Here is a 25,657-nt window from a genome sequence, read left to right as displayed (position 1 = left end):
TTTGGCAGGATTCATATCATTTACAAAACATTATAGAATTAATACAATTCATTATTAATGAAAAATAAGCTTTAAGTTGTAAAACAAGTTTTTTTTTAAAAATTAAAAAGCCATCAATGCTTCCAGTTCAGTCTGATGCTGTTCATGATGTCAAACTTTTCCTGACTTAAAAAATCCAAATTTGTCAGCTGTGTTGTCCAGAACTGGACTTAGACCCCCTGATTTAAGTAACTATGATACTGAGTTAGAGATTGTATTTTGTAGGTCTTTAGGTCACATACAATATACACCATATGGCCCTAAATGTGGTATTTCACATTGCATTAATATTGACTTGTTCCACCTTTGGTGATATAATTTCATCCCGAGTTTGTTCAGTGGAATTGAGGGCAGGACTCTTGAGTTCATTCACTCCAGCCTTGGAAAATGTGTTTCCAGACTTCACTTTGTACACAGGGAAATTGTAATACTGAAACAGGTTTAGGCTTTTTAGTCTCAACATAGAAAGATATCCTAGAGAACTGTGTGCTTTCAGCTTCCTTGTTAGGCAAGGATTCTCTTTTATCATCAGATCACAGGCTTGTTTTGGTGAGTTTCTTTGATCAATTCCACATTTGAACAGATTTCTACATACCAAATTTAGCAAACATAACAAATATTAGTGGATAATGATTTTGATTACAGGATTGTACATTGGTGTGCATGTGCAGATTTATATAAAATACATGATTTGGCTGCACAATTATATTGGCGCTGAGCACATTATTTGTGATATTGACAAACAAACATTGTATTAGTAATGATTTATGGCTTAGTATCACCATAGCTTTGCACTGTGTGACACAGCTTTTCTCATAGTTGTTCTGCAGGTATTACTACATAATTTTGTACCAGGCTAATTCTATTGATCTTGTTGGTGTGACTGCAGAAAAACCTGATGAGTGGACATGGACATGTCACTGTGGAATGAAGGCTAAAGCCAGAGTCTTAGAACCTGAAACATCTGGCATGAATGCTAAAATAACAACACGGTTTATTAAAGTTTTAGAAATCAAATATTTTTTTTACTAAATATGTTTCTACAGATGTTTAATAAAATTTACTTAATTATGACTCAAAGCAAATGAAAAAAATTTGACAATGTTTTGGCTATATTTTACTGGTGCCACTGTTCTATGGCCTGCATAGCGTGCCCAAATGGACAGATATTTATTTCTAATTTAACACTTTAACAATTTAACACATCATATTTTGTGTTTTAGGCTGACCCAGCCATTAGTGTTGCACAAGCGAGTGCCAGTGCTGTTTTTTAGTGTCAGTCCCAAGCACAGTTAAATGGAGAGTGTCGTGTTAGGAAGGACATCAGGCGTAAAACATGTGCCAAATCAAATATGCGGATCACGAATCAGACTTTCATACCGGATCGGTCAAGGCCCGGGCTACCAACGACTGCCACAGGTATCGTTAGACAACAGGGTACCGGTGGAAATTTGGCTAATGTTGGCTGAAGGAGGAGGAAGATGATTACAGAGATGGCAGGTAAAGCAGAAGTGTAGGAGAGTGGAGGTTCAGGTTGGTATTTTAAACGTTGGTACTATAACTGGTAAAGGGAGAAAAATAGCTGATATAATGGAGAGGAGAAAGGTAGATATGTTGTGTGTTCAGGAGACCAAGTGGAAAGGGAGTAAGACCAGGAACATTGGAGGTGCTGAAGAATAGGCAACTACTGCAAAAGTGATAAGGGAGACATCTAGAAAGGTACTTGGTGTGGCATCTGGAAATAGAAAGGTAGACAAACAGATGTGGGGGTTGAATTAGAAAGTGCAGGAAAGCATTAGAAGAAAGAGGTTGGCAAAACAGAATTGGGATCAACAGAGTGATGAGAATAGTAGGCAGGAATACAAGGAGGTGCGGAAGAAAGTGAATGTAGCAAAAGCCAAGGAGAAGTAGGACTTGTATGAGAAGTTGGACAATAAGGAAAGAAAAAAGGATTTATATTGATTGGCCAGACGGAGGGATCGAGCTGGGAAGGATGTGCTGCAAGTTAGAGCAATTAAGAATGGAGATGGAAATGTGTTAACTAGTGAGGAGAAGGTGAAGAGAAGGTAAAGGGGGAATTTTGGTGAACGAGGAAAATGAGAGAGAGAGAGAAGGGTGGATGGTGTGGAGTTGGTGAAGCAGGAAGTGGATAGGATTAGAAAGGAGGGTATGTGAGCATTGATTAAGAGGATGAAGAGTGGAAAGTCAGTAGGACCAGATGACATACCGGAAGAAGCATGGAGATGTTTAGGAGTGATGGCAGTGGAGTTTTTAACGAGATTGTTCAACAAGATTTTGGAAGGTGAGAGGATGCCTGAGGAATTGAGAAGCATTGTGCTGGTACCGGTTTTTAAGAATAAGGGAGATGTGCAGACCTGCAGTAACTGCAGGGGAATTAAGTTGATCAGTCACACCATGAAGATATGGAAAAGAGTAGTGGAAGCCAGGCTGAGAGAAGAGGTGACCATCTGTGAGCAACAGTATGGTTTCTTGCCGAGGAATAGCACTACAGATGCCTTATTTGCTTTGAGAATGTTTATGGAGAAGTATAGAGAAGGTCAGATGGAGTTGCATTGTGTGTTTGTGGATTTAAAGAAAGCGTACGACAGGGTGAAGAGAGGAATTGTGGTATCGTATGAGGAAGTCAGGTGTGGCAGAGAAGTATGTGAGGGTGGTGGAGGACATGTATGAGGACAGTGTGACACCAGTGAAGTGTGCAGTAGGAATGACAGACTGGTTTAAGGTGGAGGTTGGACTTTATCAAGGATCGTCTCTGTTTGCAATGGTGATGGACAGGTTGACGGACAGGACAGGAGTCAGACAGGAGTCTCTGTGGATTATGATGCTTGCAGACGACATTGTGATTTGTGGTGAGAGTAGGGAGCAGGTTAAGAAGAGCCTAGAGAGGTGGAGGTACGTGCTGAAGAGAAGAGGAATGAAAGTCAGTAGGAGTAAGACAGGGTACGGTTGCAGGGAGAAGAGGTGGAGAAGGTGGAGGAGTTCAGGTACCAGGGGTCAACAGTGCAAAGTAATGGAGTGTGTGTTAGCGAAGTGAAGAAAAGAGTGCAGGCAGGGTGGAGTGGGTGGAGAAGAGTGATAGCAGGAGTGATTTGTGATAGAAGGGTATCTGCAAGAGTGAAAGGGAAAGTTTATAGGACTGTGGTGAGACCTGCGGTGTTGTATGGTTTAGAGACAGTGGCACTGAGTAAAAAACAGGAGGTGGAGCTGGAGGTAGCAGAGCTGAAGATGTTGAGGTTTTCGTTGGGAGTGATGAGAATGGACAGGATTAGAAATACGTTTATTAGAGGGACAGCGCATGCAGGACGTTTTGGAGACAACTTGAGGGAGGTGCGATTGAGATGGTTTGGACATGTGCAGTAGAGGGGCATGGGGTATATCGGTGGGAGAATGCTGAGGACGGAGTCTGATGATCCACTGTGGCGACTCCTAACGGGAGAAGCTGAAAGAAGATGATTTTGTGTTTTAGGCTGCAAAAAACCTTAACAGTACCTACTTATGTGAGCAGATTTCCAGTTTCATGAACAAATGTAAGCTGTGAAGTAAACTTTTACATAATTTTTTACATAATACACATAAACACACACGCATACAAATATATATTTATATGTGTGTGTGTGTAAGCCTACACTTAATTCTTTATTCAATACTTTATTCATTACATTAATGAATAAAGTAATTAGTGTAATTCATAACAAGTAATTTGAGTAATGAATAAAGTATTATGAAATCATAAATGAGGGGACTTGGCAACTTTTGGACAATTTTTTTTTTATAATACAGTTTGGTGAAATGCAACAATATTTTTCAACCCGCGACCCTCAATCAAGTTTGATTTTGGCCTTTCACAGTTTAAAGTTCCATAGCTTCAAAGTTTTGGCACCCCCGCTGGATTACTGAAGTTTACAGCTTTCCTGTCTCGGTGAAGGTGAAAGTGGGCGGGACTTCCGACATGTAGCGACATCCGGAAGTAAACCGACGAATGTGTCGTCAACGAACCGAGAAGCAGCTCTTATAGTCTGAAAATTAAAAACAAGAAAAAAAGAAAGAGAGAATAGGAAAAGCAAACAATCTTCTGAGAGGTCAACTAGAGAATGTTGGTTTACAGTATATTCTAAATATTTCGTTCACTTTTTTCCACCTTCAGTGAGAGAAATGGAGCAGAATGGGGTGCGACTGGACTCATCATGTAAGTGAATGTAATGACTTGAGGCTGGAGGTAATTTGGACAATATTGATCAACTGGCACCAAATATACTTTTATTACTAATAAACAGTGAAAAAGTGTGCTTTATTGATCTTATAAGTATGTTCAGGAAGGGTGATATCTACAGGTTAGGCAACCTGCCATGAAAATGATCTTAAATTAATATACAAATTGATCTCAGATGATTCATTTTGTCCGACCTAATGGATTATATTGAAGCTTTTTGACACAACTATAAGATCTTAAGGGAAATATAATTCAAAGCAGTTTGGGCTTTTCAGTTAAGTTGAAGTTAAACCTGAAACTACATAAAAACCTGAATAAGTAAAAACTGCCCTGGATCTTTAATGATCTAGAAGTATGTTCAGGAACAGTGATATCTACAGATTGGTAGGCAACCTGCTGCTTTCACACTTCCAGCACTGCAGGGTTATTGTGTAGAAATAAAGAGGAATATGATTGTAAATAAAACTACTCCAGCAATGAAAGTAACTTGTGCTTCCCATTAAAAGGTCATGGATCTATAGTCTTTATTCATTTATATAAAGAAAAACATGCTTTTCACCTTTTTTTTTTTTTTTTTTAGATAAAACTGTTTATTGGTTTAGTTAAAAATATTGGGTTTAAATTTAATATAAATGTATAGCTATAATTTATATTATTTAGCTGTAATAGTTAAATATAATATATAGCTTGTAGGCAGTGTAACCGAAGCAGTTCAGATCAGATTTCAGATCGGCTGAATATCAATATCTGCTCATGATTATCTACTCAAAGATCAACCCCATCACTTTAGCTTCATATGAGTAATGTTTATAGGTGTTATGGAAAATACATATCATATTACTTGCATACATTGCATAATAATTGCGTACACAACAGTACTACATTTGAGCTATAAAAATGCTGCTTTTGGTGATATGTTAATTTAACATCTGCATGCATATATATAATATATAAAAAAATTATAATAATTAGGTTTTAATAAACCCTTGTTTTTCTTACAGTCACCTTTATGTCCTTGGATTTTGGCCTGAAAATCACCAGCTCATCAAAGGACCAATGAAAAAAAATGTGCTTCTTTGCCTTCCACCTTCATCACAGCACCACTTTTTCTGATTTCTATCAGACGATTCACTGATCCTCCTAGCCAAACATTTAACAATATTTATGTATATTATATTCAGGATATTTAACATCCTGCCTTATGCTTTGGTTAGTAAGAAGTTGCACCTCTACGACACCCTGTTTATCATATCATTCACTTTCCTGACACACAAAGGTCCACTCTAGCCATGTGGCGCAAGAAAGGTTCTTTAATTATATGTGGCACTTTGTTGTTCATTGCCTGGAATGCCCTTCTTATATTTGTTCTCTTGGGACGAACTCCTGTTAACGAAGAAGGCATATCATTTTCATCGGAACAAAATGCACAAAGCAGCAATGTCATAGAGAACTTGCTTCAGTTAATCGGTGCTTTCGAAACGGAGCTCGAATCCCAGAACAAAATCCTTCTCCAAATCCAGAGCCACAAGTCACTGTGGGAGGAACTTAAAAAAAACAGCACGGCTTTCAGAAGTAGATTAGATAGCAAGAATTTTACAGATGTGAGCAGTAAACAGCTGTCCTCCCGTGTGGTTATTCCCATCTTGGTCATGGCGTGTAACCGAGTCACGGTAACACGGTGCCTGGACAAACTCATTAAGTACCGGCCATCACCTGAACTTTTCCCCATTATTGTGAGCCAGGACTGTGGACATACGCAGACCGCTGACGTTATCGCCTCATACGGCAGTAAGCTTACTCACATTAAACAGCCTGATTTATCGGAGATCCCAGTGTCTGCAGGACATATTAAGTTCCAGGGTTACTACAAAATCTCAAGACACTATCGTTGGGCTTTAAACCAGGTGTTTAACACCTTCTCCTACTCTGCTGCCATCATCGTGGAGGACGATTTGGAGGTAAAGATTCTCTTATTTATCTATTTAGTTCAAAGTCATAAATCAGCGATCACATAACGGTTATAAAGTTTATATATATATATATATATATATATATATATTTTTTTTTTGTGTGTGTCAAAAAAACATCGGGCTGTTGTGTGTATGAACCTGCTTATTTTAGAAGGAACTGTGGTTTATGTAACAAGCAGGTGTTAATGCAATAACCAAACCCTCAAGGGAAAAACGCTCAATTCTTACCTATAATAAGGCACTGGTTATCTTAAAGCTAATTTATGTAAAGACTCTTTAAGAGTATAATATACTTTATATGTGGTTTACCTTAACATAATGTATGCATACACACTGACCACTTCATTTGGAACACTTTTTGCTTTTGTGCATTTAATCAATAGGTCAATTATATGGCAACAAGGAAATGCATTCAATCATGCAAATACATGTCATAACCTTTAGTTAGTGTAGACAACGTACACCTGAATGTGGAGAAAATGTGATCTGGCTTACTCTGAGTGTGAAATGGTTGCTGGGCCCAGAAAGGGAGGTAGGAGTAGTTCACATGCTGATATTCTCATGGAATTTTGACATGCATTGAGTTCACATAGAATTCGGAAAAGAATAACAGCAGCTCTATGGTTGGAAACCTTAGACCTTATGGACGAGACCATCACCTTATGGATGAGAATGACCTAACCGGTTCAAGCTACACATTTAATAACCACTCTTTACAACAGCACCAACCAGAAAAACATGTCGGAATGCACAGTATGTTGAGGTGAATGGGCTACAAAAGCAGGACTGTGTTTTGGGCATGGGGTCATTAAAAAACTGTTGAATATGATCTGTTGAGTCTAGAAATGGTAGGATTCAATTATTCGGATCTATGCGTTGGTATAAACGATGTGACGCTCCGATTTAAATGAAAGCATCAGATACAAGTCGGCATTTGTAGGTAAAAGACGCATTATTGTTATGCACTTATTAGTAGATGCGCTACACTTTTATTATTTAGAAAGTGACCAATCATTTGAGGCCAATATTTTATTTGTAGATAGATTTCTCCTTGTTTTGTGAAAGGGCCGTTAGTTCTTAAATGCCTGCTGACTTCTTTGTTATATTCAATTGCATTGCATTAGATATTTTTTCCATCGAATCGCATTGTGTTGAATCAAATCGAATCGGATCCCTCTGCATCGTAATGGGGCGAATTGTGTGGCACGTCGGTAGCTTCTTCATATGTATCTTTAATGAATGGTATTGTTGGCTATGCATCGCTATGCGAATCGTTAGTTGAGACTGTGTGAAAATCTCAGGAGATCGTCAGGTTTTTTTTGAGTCTTTAAATACTCAACTGTTCCCTGGTGGTCTATTGGTTAGGATGTGCGCTGCAGCCCGGGTTCGATCCCCGGTCAGGGAACCAACCCCAGCCACTCTTGGTGCCGGTCCCAAGCCCGGATAAATGGGGAGGGTTGCGTTAGGAAGGGCATCCAGCGTAAAAACGTGCCAAATTAAAACATGCGGAGGATCCGCTGTGGCGACCCCTAATGGGAGAAGCCGAAAGAAAGTTTAAATACTCAACCATAGGAAACTGTCAAAGTCATATTTTTTTGTGTGATTTGAACTAAATCTGTATCTGTGATATTTATCAGTAATAGTGCTGCCAGATGACACAAGCGCAATAATGCGCAGGTGTACGTGTGTTCCTAATAAAGAGGTCAGTTAGTGTAATCAAGGTAGAATACTGTCCTGAATGTGTATAGTTTACCCTTAATGATTTTCTGTGGAACATTTCTAGGGACATTATCAGTGCTTTATCTGCATATACAGGTACTTTAACCTTAATAGAATCTGATTTTATTGGACAGCCATTATATCTCTGGGCCACTAGTACAGATTAGATTGCTGCTGCCTTCATTTTGTCATGTATCTGACCTGCTTTTTTTTCTTCCTCTCATTTCAGGTGGCCCCAGACTTCTTTGAGTACTTTAAAGCCCTACACTCTTTACTGAAATCCGATCCAACCCTGTGGTGCGTGTCTGCCTGGAATGACAACGGCAGGGAAGGATATGTCGATCCCTCAAAATCGAGCCTCTTATATAGGACAGACTTTTTCCCTGGGCTTGGTTGGATGCTGCTGAAAGAGGTCTGGCTCGAGCTTGAGCCAAAGTGGCCAGCCTCATTTTGGGACGACTGGATGCGGCATCCCGATCAGCGCAAAGACAGATCGTGCATTCGTCCAGAAATTTCTAGAACTTTGACATTTGGCCGCAAGGGCGTGAGTTTGGGTCAGTTCTATGACAAGTATCTCCGCTTCATCAAACTCAACACAGATTTTGTGCCTTTTACAGAGAAAGATTTGTCTTATTTAGAGCAGAGTAAATATGATCAGGCTTTTGAGAAGGAGGTTTACAGCTCTCCTGCCGTGGCAGTAGAGGACCTGAAAAACGGGAAGCTGTCTGGGCCTGGCCCGTTTCGGCTGCAGTATTCTAGTGCACAGAGTTTTAAAATGCTAGCACAGAGTTTTGGAATCATGGATGACTTGAAGTCTGGAGTGCCAAGAGCTGGGTATCGAGGTGTTGTCAGCTTTTTTTCACAAGGAAAACGGATTTATGTAGCGCCACCTGTTGGCTGGACAAAGTATGATCCAAGCTGGAGTTGAAAAAATCTGAAGTAGGGTGGGGGATCTGTGGTCAGTACGAATCATATTGTACATATTATGGTGCAAATGTGTTTGGCATCTATTCACATTTTTGGCCTATATTTGGAAATGTTCACTGTGCAGCACATAATCGAGAAACCTCAAAATAAGCAGCAGAATTGGAGAAATTAGGTTAAAAATGACACGTGACCAAAGAGCACATTTTAGAGTAGTTGATTTTCCTATCTCAGGTCAATGCTAATTTTTTTTTTTATCGAAGAAAGACGAATATATACCTTCAGTGTTTAATATATTGATTTTTTTTGGGGATTGTCACACCAAGTTGCCATCGAAATTAACTATACTGATCTTTATTTTTTAATATCAGAGTCTTAATGCGACTATTCTTTATTCACCAGTCACTTTGCAAACTGAAGTTTTAAGTGCCTTAAAAACTTTGATAGCTTTGTTAAAAATTATATGTAAAAGTGGTGTTTAAACGGTGGCGGATTTATTGTCTTGTTTTCGGGTAAAATGTGTAGCATTTTAATCTGTTTGTTAGAGAACACTGACTAATAGATTTGATCACAGACTTGTGTTATACTGCAAATTTGGGGATTTAATATGTAGGGAAAAATAAAGAAAACACGGTTCAAACTTTTAACTGATGGTCTCTGTATATCTGTGTATCGTCATATATATGCACAATAGTATCAGGATGCACTTTTTATTGATTAAATTCATATGCTTCAATCAGATGTATAAATCCAAGCACATAGCCATGCAATCTGTTGTGAAATGTTTTTTCCTGTTCGATATTCCACATTCTGTGAAACTGTAAGTGGTATCATTGTGAAATGGCATTTATATCAGCACAAATTCTGTGCAGCTGTAACTTCATGGAATGGATTCATCAGTGATTACTAGGTGTTTAAGGTACACAAAAGTCACGGTTCAGTTTAATTTCGGTACGGTTATGGGGAAGAAACGCAAAACATAAAATTGCTTGTCTTTTTTTTTTTTTATACATTTTATTATTAACATTTGTGATCACCAACATTTGAACAGTTTGAACATTTTTAAACAATTTAAAATAAAAAGCCTACTTGGTTACATAATATATAAAATAATATTTTATAAACAATATAATAGAATAAATCAAATGAACACAGTATACTTAATTATATTAATTATATTATATACGGCTAACGCTAGTGCTATGAATTCTGTAGCGTTTTCATGCATGCACAAAACAAATCATATTTCCGGTACGGAGTGAGTAGCCACAGTGACAGTGCACTAAGTCTAGATAGTTTTTTTTATATATATATATACTCATGGCATTGTTGTGTATCTTTTCAAGTTTAATAATAATTATTTTAAAAATGCGCACAAAGTGTGAAGCAGAGACTAAACAAACTTGCGGTCCATCATTTAATATGTTCCTGAATGGAACTCAGGGGTTAATTATGTTCTGCACGTAAAAAGGATTGCATTTTATTTCACAGGTACCGAACTGAAAACCCTGTACTGAAAGAATTTAGTAAGAATACATACACCATTACAGCCTTACTAAGTACAATGTGAAGCATTGGATGAAGTGGTGTAAAACACCCCACCACTGGACTGTGGAGTTGTGGAAATATGTTCTGTGACTAAGTCACCAATCAAGCTTTTCCTGTTTGCCAGTCTGATGGGTGAGAGAAATCTTCATGCTTCAGCATACCAAGGCATTTTAGACAATGCTGTTTCCAACATTGTGGGAACAATTCCTAAAAAAGGTCCTATTGTCTAGTTCTTACTCCTAGAAGAGTTGAAGCTGTCATTCCAGTCTCTCTTGGTTTTATTTTCAGGTGTCAGTTGCTTTGGTGAAAACAAAAAACACAATAGATTTCAATGTTTGTTTGTTTTTTCCACCAAAAGCAGATTTTCAAAAACAAGTGTGAAAAAATAAGTACACAATTCAGTAGCCTGTAGAACAACTTTTTTTATAGCAACCACAAATGACATGACAACGTGTGTCACTTGTATGAGAAAAACCCTACTCGGTCCACGAAGCTAAAATATACAGCCAGCAGAGTTCAGGACAGGATACTGATGAAGGGCTATAGCACACAACCTCAAATGGAAAAAAACAAGTTGTCTTTATATCTAGAGGCACATGAAAAAGGCAGGTAAGTCTAAGTAAGTGAACAAAGAAAGTGTTTGAATCAGGGGTCTAATCTTTTCCACAAAGTTCCGGTGTGGGTCCAGGTTTTCAATCCAACCAATCACAGGTCACAACTGATAGCCGTTAATAAAAATCATTAGATTTACACAGGTAGAATTTGGTGTGGACTTGCTTTGTTGGAATGAAAACATGCACCCACACTGGCCCTTTGTGGAAAAGATTGGACCCCTGATTCAAACACTTTCTCTGTTCACCCCTGGTTTAAATGCTGAACAATACTGTTTACCTGCAACGGTACAAAAACATCAAGGTAACCAATAATAAACTGAGAATGAGCCACCAGTCCAAAGATCATTTCAACAGGGACCTGTTAGTCTCAGTGCTCTGTAACAGTCAGTGGTTAGAAATTTGGAAGGCCGGCATGATGAAAAATGCATTTTAAATTATTTAAGCACAATCCGTACACTTGAAAATGTTTATTGATTAATCCAGTCAATGAGGGTGATGGAAAATAACATTGGTGCCAGCTTGAGCAGCTCTGGCTGGGTTTCACCACCTTGTAGCTGTTCACAACAAAGATTTTTCTGCAAGGAGTTTCCTCAGGAACATGACAAACGGCATTTTAATGTCTTTCTAAATCAGAAAAAAAGAGTGAGGGAAGAGAAAGAAATGAGTTGCCAGGCCCAAACATGTCATTCCATAGTAACATTGACTATACACATATAAAATAAATTTTTATTTTATTTATTCTTTATTACTTTGTTTATTAACTAATCTTTCTTTCTTTGATGTATTTATTTATTTACCTACCACACTTATTTTATTGTATTTTTTTTGTTTGTTTTTAACCACATTTCTTAATTTTTTTCATTCTTACTTTTTCTTTTATATATTTATTTAATTACCTTCCACACTTTATTTTATTCATGTATTTATTGTTTGTTTGTTCATTAACAATCTTTCTTTCTTTCTTTCTTTCTTTCTTTCTTTCTTTCTTTCGTTCGTTCTTTCTTTTATATATTTATTTATATATGTATTTATTTGTATGTTTGTTTGTTTGTTTTTAACCACATATCTTTTTCTTTCATTCATTCATTCATTTGTTTATTTATTTGTTTTTAACCACTTTTCTTTCTTTCTTTCTTTCTTTCTTTCTTTCTTTCTTTCTTTCTTTCTTTCTTTCTTTCTTTCTTTCTTTCTTTCTTACTTTTGCCGTTCTTTCTTTCTTTCTTTTATTAATTTCTTTTCTTTCTTTCTTTCTTTCTTTCTTTCTTTCTTTCTTTCTTTCTTTTATTTTATTTATTTTTTGTTTGTTTGTTTGTTTATTTATTTATTTATTTATTTATGAATTCGTGACCCAAGTCAAACGCGTCATCGTTCGTCATCGGTCTACGGAAGCCGAGCTGCCCCCGCACACCTACGCGTTTTCAAATGTGTTACTTTTGATTCCTCCCTTTAGCGAGCGTTGCTGACAGAGTGTGCAGACATTACTATAATAATTATCATTATAATTTATCTATCTAGTGTGATTTTCCACTGTGTTTATTATGTGGAGAGTTCAGTCGCGTTGGAGGGCTATTAATGGTGGTGGTCGGATTTAGAAACCATGTTGATAAGTCAGTTGGTTAGCATTGGGCTGCTAGAAGGAGAAACCAGACATTTATTAGCGCTGCTTCTGCTGCTGTAGCTGCAGTCAACTGACTTTAATCGATATTAAAGCTTCATGATCATTTTATCCAGTTAGATAAGTAGTTTGGTATCGATTGGTATTGTATTCTACACAGGGCTGGGGACGCAGATGGAGGTGGAGATAGAGGTGGAGATGGAGCAGACAGGCTTGAGAGAGAATCCTCCCGGCTCTCTGGCTGTCCAAAGACCAGAAAATTGTGAAAAAGGTCTTGGAGAAAGAATAGAAGATTGTGGTTTGCACTGTAAAGACAGAGATGTTGATGGAGAGTCTGCGAAAATAGAAGAGACTGAATCGTGTGAAGTGCAAGATCATAACCACCACCATCAACAACAACAACAGGAAGCAGATGAGGAGCTGGACCCCAGAATACAGGTAACAGAGGAATGCTCCTCGATTCTGCCATGTTTATATGTTCAGCATCTTGGAGACACTGGATGGATTTAGTCCTTGATAGCTGATACTGTTGCTCTTCATCCAGGAGGAGCTGGAGCATCTGAATGAAGCCAGTGAGGAGATCAACCAGCTGGAGCTGAAACTAGAGGTAACTGAAGTGCTACGCCAATTTATATGTGTGTGAAACTTAAATTCTAGTTCTAAATCATAGTAAAAGCGAAGCATGATGTTGGACCAGAAGAGTGCACAAGCCAGTGCACTCTTAGTGCCGGTCCCAAGCCCGGATAAATGGGGAGGGTCATGTTAGAAGAGCATCCAGCATAAAAACATGCGGCGAATCAAATATGCGGATCACAAATCAGAATTTCATACCGGATCGGTCGAGGCCCGGGTTACCAACGACCGCCACAGGCATCGTTAGCCAACAGGGTAGCGGTGGAAATTGGGCTACTGTTGGCCAAAGGAGGAGAAGGAGAGGAGCAAGATGACTACAGAGATGGCAGGGAAAGGAGCAGTGCAGGAGAGTGGAGGTTCGGGTTGATACTTTAAATGTTGGTACTATGACTGGTGAAGGGAGAGAGGTAGCTTATGTGATGGAGAAGAGAAAGGTAGATATGTTGTGTGTTCAGGAGACCAAGTGGAAAGGGAGTAAAACCAGGAACATTGGAGGTGGGTTTAAACTGTTCTATAATGGTGTGAATGTAAAGAGAAATTGTGAAGGGGTGATTTTGAAGGAAGAGTACAGTAAGAGTGTAGTGGAGGGGAGGAGAGTTTCTGATAGGGTGATGAACGTGAAGCTGGAAGTTGAAGGGTTGATGAAAAAATGTCATCAGTGCCTATGCTCCACAAGTGGTTTGTGAGATGGAGGAGAAGGAAAAATTCTGTAGTGAGTTAGATTAAGTGGTAGAAGGTGGACCTAGGAATGAAAGATTAGTGATTGGGGCAGACTTTAGTGGGCATGTAGGTGAAGGGAACAGAGGTGATGAGGAGGTGATGGGTAGGTATGGCCTTAAGGAGAGGAATGTGAAAAATGCATATGAGGAGCTGTATGAAAAGTTGGACACTAAGGAAGGAGAAAAGGATTTGTATCGATTGGCGAGGCAGAGGGACCGAGCTGGGAAGGATGTGTTGCAGTTTAGAGCAATATAAAATGGAGATGGAAATGTGTTGACTAGTGAGGAGAGTGTGTTGAGAAGATGGAGGGATGGACTCCTGTCCATCTGCAAAATGATCCAATTCCCAATATTAGTATTTTGTGGAGCTTCTTGGGGGACTGAGATGGACAAGGAGATTTCTTGACAGATCCCAAAAAAATTTTAGCTTGTCTTGGATGGTTGCTTGTCCTAAGCTTTTCCTATAAATTGGTATTACAGAGAATCCATGAAGCCAGGCACGTGGTCAAGTCTCCCAGTTGACCTGCCTTCATGCTGGAGCATGGAAATGGTGTGTGTTTTGTCAAGTCTGTTTCCTTTTACACATGCCTTTTAGCTTTATCACTTTATAACACATTCTTTCATGGCTCTATATACGCCTTTTTAAGTAGCATTTTGCATGTTACAGTTGACATTTATTGTGTGTTTTTTTTTTATTTTTTATAGTGGAGTGTTGTGAGGTGTCCAGGAATGAGGTCCATGCTTGTGTAATGTTGTTACTGTTGTGTAGTTTGCCTTCATCAGGAGCAAAATCAGTCTTTGGCAGTAACATGCATTTTATTTCAGTTGATCTGTTTAAATGTCAAAAGATTCTTGGTGATATTTTACACTTTCTTGTACGCCGAGGTGGGTTTGCTACTGTGGAATAAGTTTTAGTTTAAAATAAGATACTGGCAACCGTGTCTCTTGGAAATGTGAATGTGTCCGAGGTATCTTCCTGTTTTTTGTGTAATAAAGAATGATGTCAGCTTTTGTGAGGTCAAATTTTATATATATATATATATACAGTGGAACCCCCGGTTATGTCTGCGGCCTAGGGGACGCCAAAAAGCGTCGAGATAACCGATGATCGAGATAAACGAAAACCAATATGGCGGCAATATATTAACGTGCTTGAAATTTCTTCATGTACATGATGGGCGTTATTAAATGAGAATGTTAATGCTTGTGTTTTTGGAGGTTTTTTACACAACAGCGCGATTACACAGACCGCCATGAACCAACACATACGATCATGCACAAACAATAACGGACCGCGAGTGTGTGGAGGTGAGGGGCTTAATTAGGAGATGGGATGAGTGAGTGAATGAGAGTCTGGTGTGTGTGATCAGCATGACTGCGACGAGCTCCGTGCGAGAAGAAGCAGGGTGCTTCGGGGAATGCCGCCGCCGAAGGGGGCGTGACAGGGGGATTCCTGACATAACCGACGTTAAGTGGCAAATTTGCCCCCCCTTGTGCTCGAGATATTAGGGTTTGGCGACATAAAAAATCGACATAATCGATTAAAAAATGCTAAGACATAGCGAGAATTTGGCGGTTCCACTTCAAAAACGCCGACTTAATAGGGTTGGCGAGTTAACCGAGGTCGAGATAAGTGGGTTCCACTGTATTATATCTAATTTTATATATATATATATATATATATATATATATATATATATATATATATATATATATATATATAAAATTTATTATTTATTTATTTTTTGCCATGTTGGTTGATGAACTTGAACATGTGCGTGGTGAAAGTAATGTGTGTATCACAATCAAAGCAAATTACGTAGCGTTTTAGAATTTCCAATGGCCTAATTGTGGTTTTGCTAAAGTCTGTAGCCCTGCAGTCTTGCATGTGCACTCAGGTAAAAACCCTGTCATCGTTCATCCGCCTGGGGGAAAACCCAAGTTAAACCCTGAACCCTGGAAGCAGTGCTCAAAAATAGAGGCAGAACATCACCTACAAAACAGAAAAAAACCACACACCATTGTAAAATTGTAAAAAAAAAAAAAAGCTGCCTCCAGATAAACACGGGGAAATCCAAAGAACTGGTGGTGGATTTCCGTAGACACAAACAAGCTTCATTATCACCAGTGAACATTCAGGGAAAGAACATTGTAAGAGTGAACTCTTACAAATACCTGGGTGTTCATCTGAACAGCAAACTGGACTGGACAGACAATACTGGGGCAATCTATAAGAAAGGGCAGAGCAGACTCTTTTTGCTGAGAAGACTAAGGTCTTTTGGAGTGCAGGGAGAGCTACTCAAGACCTTTTTTTGACTCTGTGGTGGCCTCAGCCATCTTCTGCTGGTGCAGCAGCATCTCTACTGCAGACAGGAAGAGACTGAACAAGCTGATCAGAAGGCCAACTAAGTCCTGGGGATGGACACCGTACAGGAGGTGGGAGAAAGCAGGATGGTAGCTAAACTATCATCATTGCTGGAGAACGACTCTCACCCTTTGTATGAGGCAGTTTTATCTCTGAGCAGCTCCTTTAGTGACTGTTACATCCTAAGTGTCTGAAGGAGCGATCCAGACGGTCTTTTCTCCCTGCTGCTATTAGACTTTGCTATTAGACAATCAGAGCTGCTCCCAGTGAACCAGTCACCATCATGCACACTGTTCTTGTGTTTAACTGTGCAATAATAACAATAACAACGTTTTCTTTTTAAGCAATACACGTGCAATAGCAATAATTGTATACCATGCAAAATGTTTGATAGCGGAACTACTTATTCGTGGTCTCTTTTTCTTCTTTTGTATTTATACATTGTGTTGTGTATATACTGCATTATGTTTCTACTTTGTTTTATATATTTGCACATTTTTGCTGCTGTAACAGAAATTTCGAATAAAGGTCTATCTTAATAGTCCAGAGGTCTGTGTGTATGTCTATAATTTACTCTCAAAATTGGTTGCCTTCACCAGGTATATAAAAACTGTCAGTAAATTATTATTTTTTTTTTACTTTAAGCTTTACAAGTTGAAATGTGGTATAATGCCGGTGGCGGATCCTTCGAATGTTTTAGAAATTCCAGTGAGAGGTACAGTGCGGTTATGCCTTCTGAGGAAGTCTTTATTATTTCTTTGAATGCGCTACAATGTTTAACTGAAAACTGTATGCACTGCTTGAGTTGTTGATGTTATGTATTTATTCTTTCACCATGGAAACTAATGGTGTTAGTCATACAGTATGGAATAAACAGATTTCCAAAACATGCAGATCAAACATTGCACATATGATTATGTATGACTCATTTCTTTTTATATCTTTTTTTTGCTTTCTAGGAAGAGAGGTCAAGCTACAGAAAAATATTTACTGATTCTGCCAGGAAGCTCAATGCACTGAGCTCTCAACTGGGCTCTTGCATTGAGAAAGCCAGACCTTACTATGAGGCACGGAGATTAGCTAAAGAGGTACTTGTATTGTTAATGATGTCTCTGTGAATTATAAATCTGTTAGAACAAGCTTCAGTGATCAGAGTCGTTTAGCAAAGCTAAAATATCATCTAGGACAGATTGCTTTATCATTTGATTACTCCTACTCAGCTTGGCCCTGTTTCACTTAATGCTTTCTGATTTTGTTATGCACCTCTTAGGCCCAGCAGGAGACCCAGAAGGCTGCGCTTAGATACGAGAGGGCCGTTTCTATGCACACGGCTGCACGGGAGATGGTGTATGTGGCTGAACAGGGCCTTGGTGCAGATAAGACTCTGGATCAAACCTGGCAAGAGATGCTTAATCATGCCACTGCTAAGGTATGGGCCCTAAAATCTACACTACCTTTTAATAGAGTATATTGCAATATGACAAACGGTGTCACATGAAAACCTATTTCGTATTTCTTCAATACATAATATGGATAATGATGAATTAAACAGCAGGGTTGCATTTGAAACTCTTCCTGTTTATACAAAAAAGAGAAATAATATTGAAAGCAATCTAATAAAATTATAATTCTAATATAATAAGAAACTAGCATACAAAAATTTATAATTAATATATTATTATATATATTATATTAATATTTTATTAATAATTATTACAAAATACGGACACTGTTCACAATATTTCAGAATATTGTGCAGCATTCTAATAGAGATATTATAATCATCATACAGCCCTATTATATACCCATGTTATTTTGTCCAAAGTCCAGATCTACCCATAATTAAGCCCTGATCTTATGGTTTTATGTCTCCCCTTGGCTGCGTGAAGAATGAGTTTGGAAACACGTGATGAGGGAAAGTATATTAGCAGTTGTTTAAAGAAAGATTAACAGAGAAACACCTCTTTTACAGCTGCGTCTGCTTTCCGTAGACATTGTAATTGGACCTTTCTACTGTGCGAAATGCGAATAAACCGAGTTGTGTGTGGGAAGTCTGCCAGCTGTCATCATGACACAAGGAGAAGATTGTTTTTATACCACTGAACACGCTTATTCTCGATAATCCGGAAGCCTACAGTTATCGCTCATAATTAATCAGCGCTGTATAAGAATGCAGTCAACACTGTGTAAGCGTGACAAAACGTAACACAAGCCAGTGAGTATAAATAGCGTTTTAGACTTCTAGTTACACATCACTATGGCTGGGTAAAACCTTCTGGAGCTGATCCTATTAATTTGTAGCACATTTTTAATTCAGTGCATTTTGTGTGCACCGGATTTGCTCCAACACTATCCGTTCATGATTAGATGAAAATGTTTAATTCATGGCTGGGCTGGGGGTCATTTGTGCCCCATTGTAGCACTATATACAGGAGCAAATTTTCATTCCAGACAAGGTGATCTGAAATTGATATGCTAATTAAAATAGCGACAGCTCAGGTAGTGATAATATAGAATGAAAGAAAAACATTGCACTTGTTTCAGGGAAAGTGACAGCTTGTGGGTATCATGATAAGGTTTAATGACTCTGTGTATGCGTGTCGAAATGAAACCATGACCGCGATTATAAACAGGAACGTAAACCCATATTAAGTCACCACTATCGCCTCTGCAGTCGTGCTGCTCGACAAAAATAGCCCGATCTTCTTCTTCTTCTGTGTGGTCGAACGCTATCTGATCATTTCTAAATCACTGTGTGTCCGTGCTTAATTCCCTGGTCGTAGATGTTTCTGTTCTCCCCTGTTGAGAATTACCAAGGTGAAACCCTGGTCTGTTTTTCTTGCTTTCGCTGCCAGGTGAACGAGGCCGAGGACGAGCGACTGCGGAGTGAACGAGAGCACATGCGGGTTACCCAGCTGTGTCAGGCAGCCGAGGCTCGAGTACAGATCCTCCAGAAATCCCTCAAGCGGACCATTATCAAGTCGAAGCCTTACTTCGAACTCAAAGTCCAGTTTAATATTGTATTAGAGGTCAGTATGTGTTAATGCTTGGAATACTGACAGTGAGATTTATATATACAAGATCCTGACTGGAATACACTGGTTAATGAGAATCACAATGATTAGAAACAAACAAAATGTAGAAAATAAGTATAGACAAAGTCTTCCTATTATGACCTTAAAATAAATACCCACCCACCTGTTAAATGCTGGAATTATCTGGCACACAAGCACATTATATGGTCAAAAGTATACAGACACCTGGTGTTACACTTATGTGGTTTTTCTGCAAACACACAATTTTATAGGATGTTTTTGCTGTAGCTTATGACTTCCCTTCACTGGAACCAAGAGGCTTAAACGTGTTTGAGCATGACAATACCCCTGTGTACAAAGTGTGCTCTGTGAAGATATGGTTTGACAAGTCTGGAAAAATTCAAATATTCTGCACAGAGCTCTGACTTGAATCCCATTTTTCCCGATGAACTGGAACACAGACTGGGTCCCAGGGTTTGTCACCCCTTTCATCAATGCCTGACTTTACTAATGACTTTACTAATGCCCACCAACCATTTGCAAAAGAGGTAAAACCTGGAAGAAATGCCTTCTGAGAAGAGTGGAAGCTATTATAATGTGTAGGAGTCTGAATGTAAGATTTTCATCATGCTCACACATATGAGTGTGTTTGTCAGGAGTTCCCAAAACTTTGGTCATGTAGTGCAAATTCCTATTTCTATACATAATGTATATGCTGTGGAAAAACTAGTCAAGCACTAGATAGCACAGGTAGTGTCCAGAAATAGAGAAGAGGAGAATAAAGAAACGCAAAAAATATGGTGCTTCAGAGTTTGTGTTCTTGTTCTATTATTTGCATTAAGATGCATGTTGTTTGGGAATGGCTGTTCTGGTAAATACACTATATTTCCAAAAGTATTGGTTCACCTGGTTATAAGTATGGTATGTGATTTTGAGCATTGCATTCCACATTTAGTCCCAATTTGCTCTTATAATTCCCTCCACTCTTCTGGGAAGATGTTCCACTAGATTTTGGAATGGGCTATTGGATATTTGTGTTCATCAGCCACAAGGATATTACGAAAGGCAGGTACTGATGTAGGTGAGGAGACCTGGGGTGCAGTCAGCGTTCCAATTCATCCCAAAGGTGTTCAGTAGGGATGAGATCAGTGCTCTCTAGCAGGCCACTCAAGATCTTCCTCTCCAAAGCCATATTAACCACATGTTACCATGTAAACCATATCTTCAAGGAGCTCGCTTTGTGCACAGGGGCATTGCTGTGCTGGAAAAGATTTGGGTTTCCAAGTTTAAGTGAACGCAAAATTTACAGTGCATCTAAAGACGTGCTATATAATCGAGTGACTTCGGCTTTGTGGTAACAGTTTGGAAAAAAACCACGTATAGAAGGAAAGGTCAGGTGACCCAATACTTTTGGAAATATAATGTATATTCCTGTTTGCTGCATAACCATTTGACTTTTTCTTCTCTCATTCCTCCTTCATATTTGGGCATGCCAAGCCAACTGTGTTGAGACTTTTTGTATCCTATTTGCAGGAGCACAAATTAAAGGTAACTCAGTTAGAGGAACGTGTGAGTGAAGTGAAGAAGCATTACTCCTACACTCTGCAGCGCTTGGAGAAAATCAGCGAGGAGATCCATGCACAGAGAGGACCGGACCATTCTGAGAACGGATCTGACAAATCCTTCAAAACACGCAGTCCTCCTATAGGTGCCGAGGCGGTAATTACTACAGGAACTGAAGGTGGACACTGTGGAGGACGCAATAAGTCAAACGAATGGGTGGACGGCCAAGAGTCTAAGACACAAGAGTGGGTGGAAAGACATATAGAGTCTGGCTGGTGGAAGGGGGAAAAACAGAGACCATTATCTGGAGTGGGATCGGACTCCACTTCTGTTTTTAGCTTTAAAACTATAGCTTCAGATTTGGAGAAGTGCGACTCTGTTGAGCATCTCGGCCAGCTGAGCGACTCTGTTAGTCTTTCTGGAGAAGAGGAGGAAAAGGGGAAAGAGAGGTGTGAGAAGATTGGAGAAGGGGAAAAAGAAAAGGGCAAAAAGATGGATTTTGCCGAGCTTGAGAAGCAAGAGCAGCTTTTAAAGCAACATCACCGGAGTGTGAGTTTGTGAGTACGGCTCACTTTGTGCTCACATGACTGGATCTATTTAAGAAGGAGGGGGTGAATTGGTGGTACTTGTAGAGATTTCCACAGTATACAACATGTATCAGAATATTCAGCAAAGATAACAGTAACAGTCAGTTACACCTAATAGTTTTTTTTTTTTTTTAAACAAATGTTTAACATTTGGAAAAATTCATTCATTTATAACTGAGGAAAAAAAAAATCATTCACCTTTGGTAGCTGCTTCATCCTGGATAAGGTGGAGGATCTGGACAACACTGCATTTAATGCAGGAACACATCCTGGATAGAACGGCAGTCCATCGCAGGACACCGTTCGCACACACATTCTCACGGTTTACACCTAGAGCCAATTTTTCATAGGAGATATGTTTTGGGAGGTCTAAAGAAACCAGAAAACTCAGAGAAAACCTACACAAGACTACACAGGGAGAACTTGTAATATCTGATGTGTGAAAAAAAGTAATGTACAATCAGCTACATGTTACTGTGAGCAACATTTTCACAATATGCTTTTCTCAAAGTAGGACAAATATCATCCATACTTTTATAATGCTGACACACTCCCATATAAATCAAGTAACAATTTCATATTGATGTTTGTTTGAAGGGAATTTTACTTTAAGCATTTACTAGGATGACATGTTTACGCTATATATTGTAGGCCACAATACATCAGACTTGATTTTATTACACTTCTAACATGTGACTGAGTTATAATGTACTGCACTAAAATAGTTATCAATGCTGCTCCGCTGCAAATTTCATTTGAGCAGTACTGACCATGTCTTCATCAGTTTTCTCATCTGTGAGAACATTAACCCTGGAACTGCACTCTGCACCAGTAGAGGAATTAGAAAGAAATAGACTTCTTTGTGAATAACTTGATGATGATGGAGCAAGCTCCAGTCTAATGAGACTGAACCCAGTATAATTTTGTGCAACGGTTCAGCAAGTAATTAGAATGCAGTGGCAAACACACTTTGAAATATATTATGAAAGGTGAGATGTTCACAGACCCCCTGGGAGGCAGAGGTTGTCGTTAGTGCTGATAGTAACAGCCAAAACTGTGAATTAATGCATGAAAACAAATTGAACATACCACCGAACACAAAACTGCTTTAGGAGATCTTGTAGCATTATTAAAGTTTTTGAAATCTTTGATTATTAAGCTTAAAGCTTAGGCAATTAGACTTAAAACAAATCCCGTACCAAGTAATAATTACTTAATGATTGATTTTGGAGTTTTACACAAGCACAGTTTGGCTTTTTAATAGATATTTACAGGAAGAACATCAAAATCCTTTCATAAATCAAAGAACACTGGGGTATAATATTAAACTGACCATAAACTTTTATTCTGCGTTCATTATTTAAGTCTGATTTTAATCTGTACAAGCCTGTCATCTCTCTTAAAAAATAAATAAATAAATAAAATTGGCTAATAAAAAGTGAAATCTAGTATTAAAATAGCACATATCGATTACAGCTGGAGTATACTCAGAGTTCAACCGCATTGTTTTAAAGGTAACTTGCATTTTAAAATGATTTCTTTGATTCGCAAACTGGAACTGACTCACCAGGCTAGACGAACGCTTTAAACGACAGCTGCTAAAAAGCAATAAACAGCCGTCAAAATTAATTACCACTGCATCCAATTTACACCTCTTTAACCCAGACAGGCTTAAGGTCATGAAGCTGGTATTTTCTATTTTTTTCACCAGCTGCAAAGTCAAAACATTGGCTTGTATGGGTGAAGTTAATTTCTGTTTTACAAAAGTTCACAACCATCCTAGTGTGATTTTTGAATGCATGTTTATTAGGGGTACGAATTTCAAGCTTCCATGTGAAAAGAAACAGTTTTGAGTCTTTTAAAGAAAGGATCCGATGACTGATAGTAGTGATTATGCCATATAGTTTCAATTAATAAGAAGCAATTTAATATTAGACAATGCAACCGAATTCGCTACGGTACAGTGTGGTACGATTTGACTTTGTATTGGATTCTGTGGTAAAGCCAGTTTTCGATTAGTGAATGATGATGAAGCTGAGAACATTTTCTTTTGAAATCAGAGCTACAGTATCTCCTTCATAGCCTATTTGAAATATTTACAGTTTACATTTATCAGCTTACAAGCATGAATTATTTCTTCCACATCAGATATATATCTCCTTTTTTTTTTTACCTGCAACCTTTAACCGACAAACTACATAGGAATAAACAACCTATTAAATCTGCTCAAAAGCAATAATGACCCACTGATGACTACATTCACATGATTATCTTCATATCCTGTTTTTATTTTTAATTTTCTTGTGAATAGGTTTCGGTACACCTTTTCCCACACTGCCCTTAAAGTAGAAATGTAAAAAGCCTTAAATGAGTGCATCCTCTTTTAAACTGTATATTATTCAGTATAAAGGATCTGTAATATCCTTTACATCAGTTTTCGATTCGAATATAGTTTGTGTGTATCTATAAGACATGCTGCTCAGTAGATTGCAGAGACATTCTTCTTGATTTTAATCATGCTGTTCAATATATCGTATAAGAAGTTCATTTTCAATCAGCAGCCGAAGTTTTGATGTACAATATTTCAAATAGTACAATATTCGATAGTTAAAAATTGATGTGCTACGATACAGCTGACTATTGATTAATGGTAACTTTTTTTTACGTGTCGATTATTTAAAGCGGTCATTGCTGTCTGTATGCTGGATTTTCGTGTTTTCTTAAATAACGTGTGTGTGTGTATATATTTTGTGGACCCTCGTCTGTAAGAATTGTTTTTCATGAAGATGATGGATGCTTATGCGCATTGTCTGAAAGAACAATACATTATTATGCATAAAGTTTATGTAAAGAGGTACGCTTATTGCAATTGAATTACAGCCTTTTCTGCATATTGTTGATCCATGTAATTGTTCTTTTAATGTTTCCTTTTTTTTTTTTTTTTGTTGTAGTTATGAACCCTTTTTTCCTGAAGAACGTTACATTTAGTATGTGATATAATCTGATTGTTTAGATTGGATAATCATATTAATAAAGATGCTTAGTTGCAGCAATAATAATGAGAATTAAGTTTTGATAATATATTATTAGCTAGCGTATAGAACAGGAATCCTGTTTTGGAAGCAATGGTTGATTTCAAAGAAATTCGAGCCAGAATAAATCATCTCTGGTCAATACATTAATATAGGCTGCACAAGGACTTTACTAATGAGAGTCATAAGACATTAGATTCATTGGACATACTGATTATTTTGCTCACATAGAAAATTGGCCTGCTTTGTGAAAACCTGGAGTTTCAGATGTTTGATTAAAGATCTCTCCCTAGTAAAGCCTGCATTCCCCACCCTATCTCTGTCCTTCAGATGACCCTAATGCAGAGAAAGATATGTCTTTGCCAGCAGAAGCAGTCATGTGATAGTTCTCCTGAGCGGAGCTGTGCGCCTCAACTGGAAGTACAATGACAATATCTTATCTCTCACATCTCACCCCCTTTTTTCTCTTATGACTCCTAATGTGTCCCCTGAGAGAGCACCAGTATGGAGATCTGATATGGAGCCTGAGCGAAGATGAAATTGCTGATGGATGTATTTTGAGAGGGAATGTGAACAGTCCGAGATAACGAGGTCTGTTTGGTCCTGCGGAGAGACGGTGATGACATAGCCACTGTATATACGCCTTTAAAATAAAAGTTTCCCAAAGGGTTCTTTAGTATTACATTATAAAAAAATGGTTTCCTAAAAACCTTTTACAGGATTCATATTGAACTAAAAACATCCCATTATATTTGCTGGAACTAGGTGGAAGGATTTTTTATGGTGGAACGGGCCTGAGTATTGAAAACAATAATCATGAACTGAAAGATTTGCTAGAAAACAAGCAAACAAAAAAGATGTCTTCTCCAAACAACATTATCTGGCACTTCTGGTTTTAGTGTGCATCCAGGACTGGCTTATTCATTTTATAAACTGAAACTGGAGCCTCAGTTTAAAGCTGCTCTGTATGCGTGATCCTGTGTGTGTGTGTGTGTGTGTGTGTGTGATCTTTTGTTTGTGTGTGCAGATTTTTACACAAGGGCTAATATAGGCCAAAGACCCA

At 38.3% G+C, this 25,657-nt stretch overlaps 2 protein-coding genes across 3 annotated transcripts; both read left to right on the top strand.

The window, feature by feature from the left end:
- Positions 1-364: 364 nt before the first annotated feature.
- Positions 365-9,653, top strand: mgat1a (alpha-1,3-mannosyl-glycoprotein 2-beta-N-acetylglucosaminyltransferase a). 2 transcript variants are annotated; one of them, XM_046863145.1, is made up of 3 exons: positions 365-588; positions 5,272-6,228; positions 8,189-9,653. In XM_046863145.1, the coding sequence occupies exons 2-3, from the start codon at positions 5,560-5,562 to the stop codon at positions 8,885-8,887; spliced, it is 1,368 nt and encodes a 455-aa protein (XP_046719101.1). In that variant the 5' UTR covers positions 365-588; positions 5,272-5,559; the 3' UTR covers positions 8,888-9,653. The 2 variants fall into 2 exon arrangements, with proteins under 2 accessions (XP_046719101.1, XP_046719100.1); XM_046863144.1 differs by lacking the exon at positions 365-588 and adding an exon at positions 3,476-4,246.
- Positions 9,654-12,451: 2,798 nt separating this feature from the next.
- sh3bp5la (SH3-binding domain protein 5-like, a) lies at positions 12,452-24,453 on the top strand. The gene is made up of 6 exons (XM_046863523.1): positions 12,452-13,098; positions 13,205-13,267; positions 17,337-17,465; positions 17,648-17,806; positions 19,233-19,406; positions 20,946-24,453. Exons 1-6 carry the CDS (start codon positions 12,835-12,837, stop codon positions 21,534-21,536), a joined length of 1,380 nt encoding a protein of 459 aa, XP_046719479.1. The 5' UTR covers positions 12,452-12,834; the 3' UTR covers positions 21,537-24,453.
- Positions 24,454-25,657: the final 1,204 nt, after the last annotated feature.

This window comes from Silurus meridionalis, chromosome 12 (genome assembly GCF_014805685.1).
Source record: "Silurus meridionalis isolate SWU-2019-XX chromosome 12, ASM1480568v1, whole genome shotgun sequence".
Taxonomy (NCBI): Eukaryota; Metazoa; Chordata; class Actinopteri; order Siluriformes; family Siluridae; genus Silurus; species Silurus meridionalis.
This window is presented reverse-complemented; position numbering and strand designations above follow the sequence as displayed.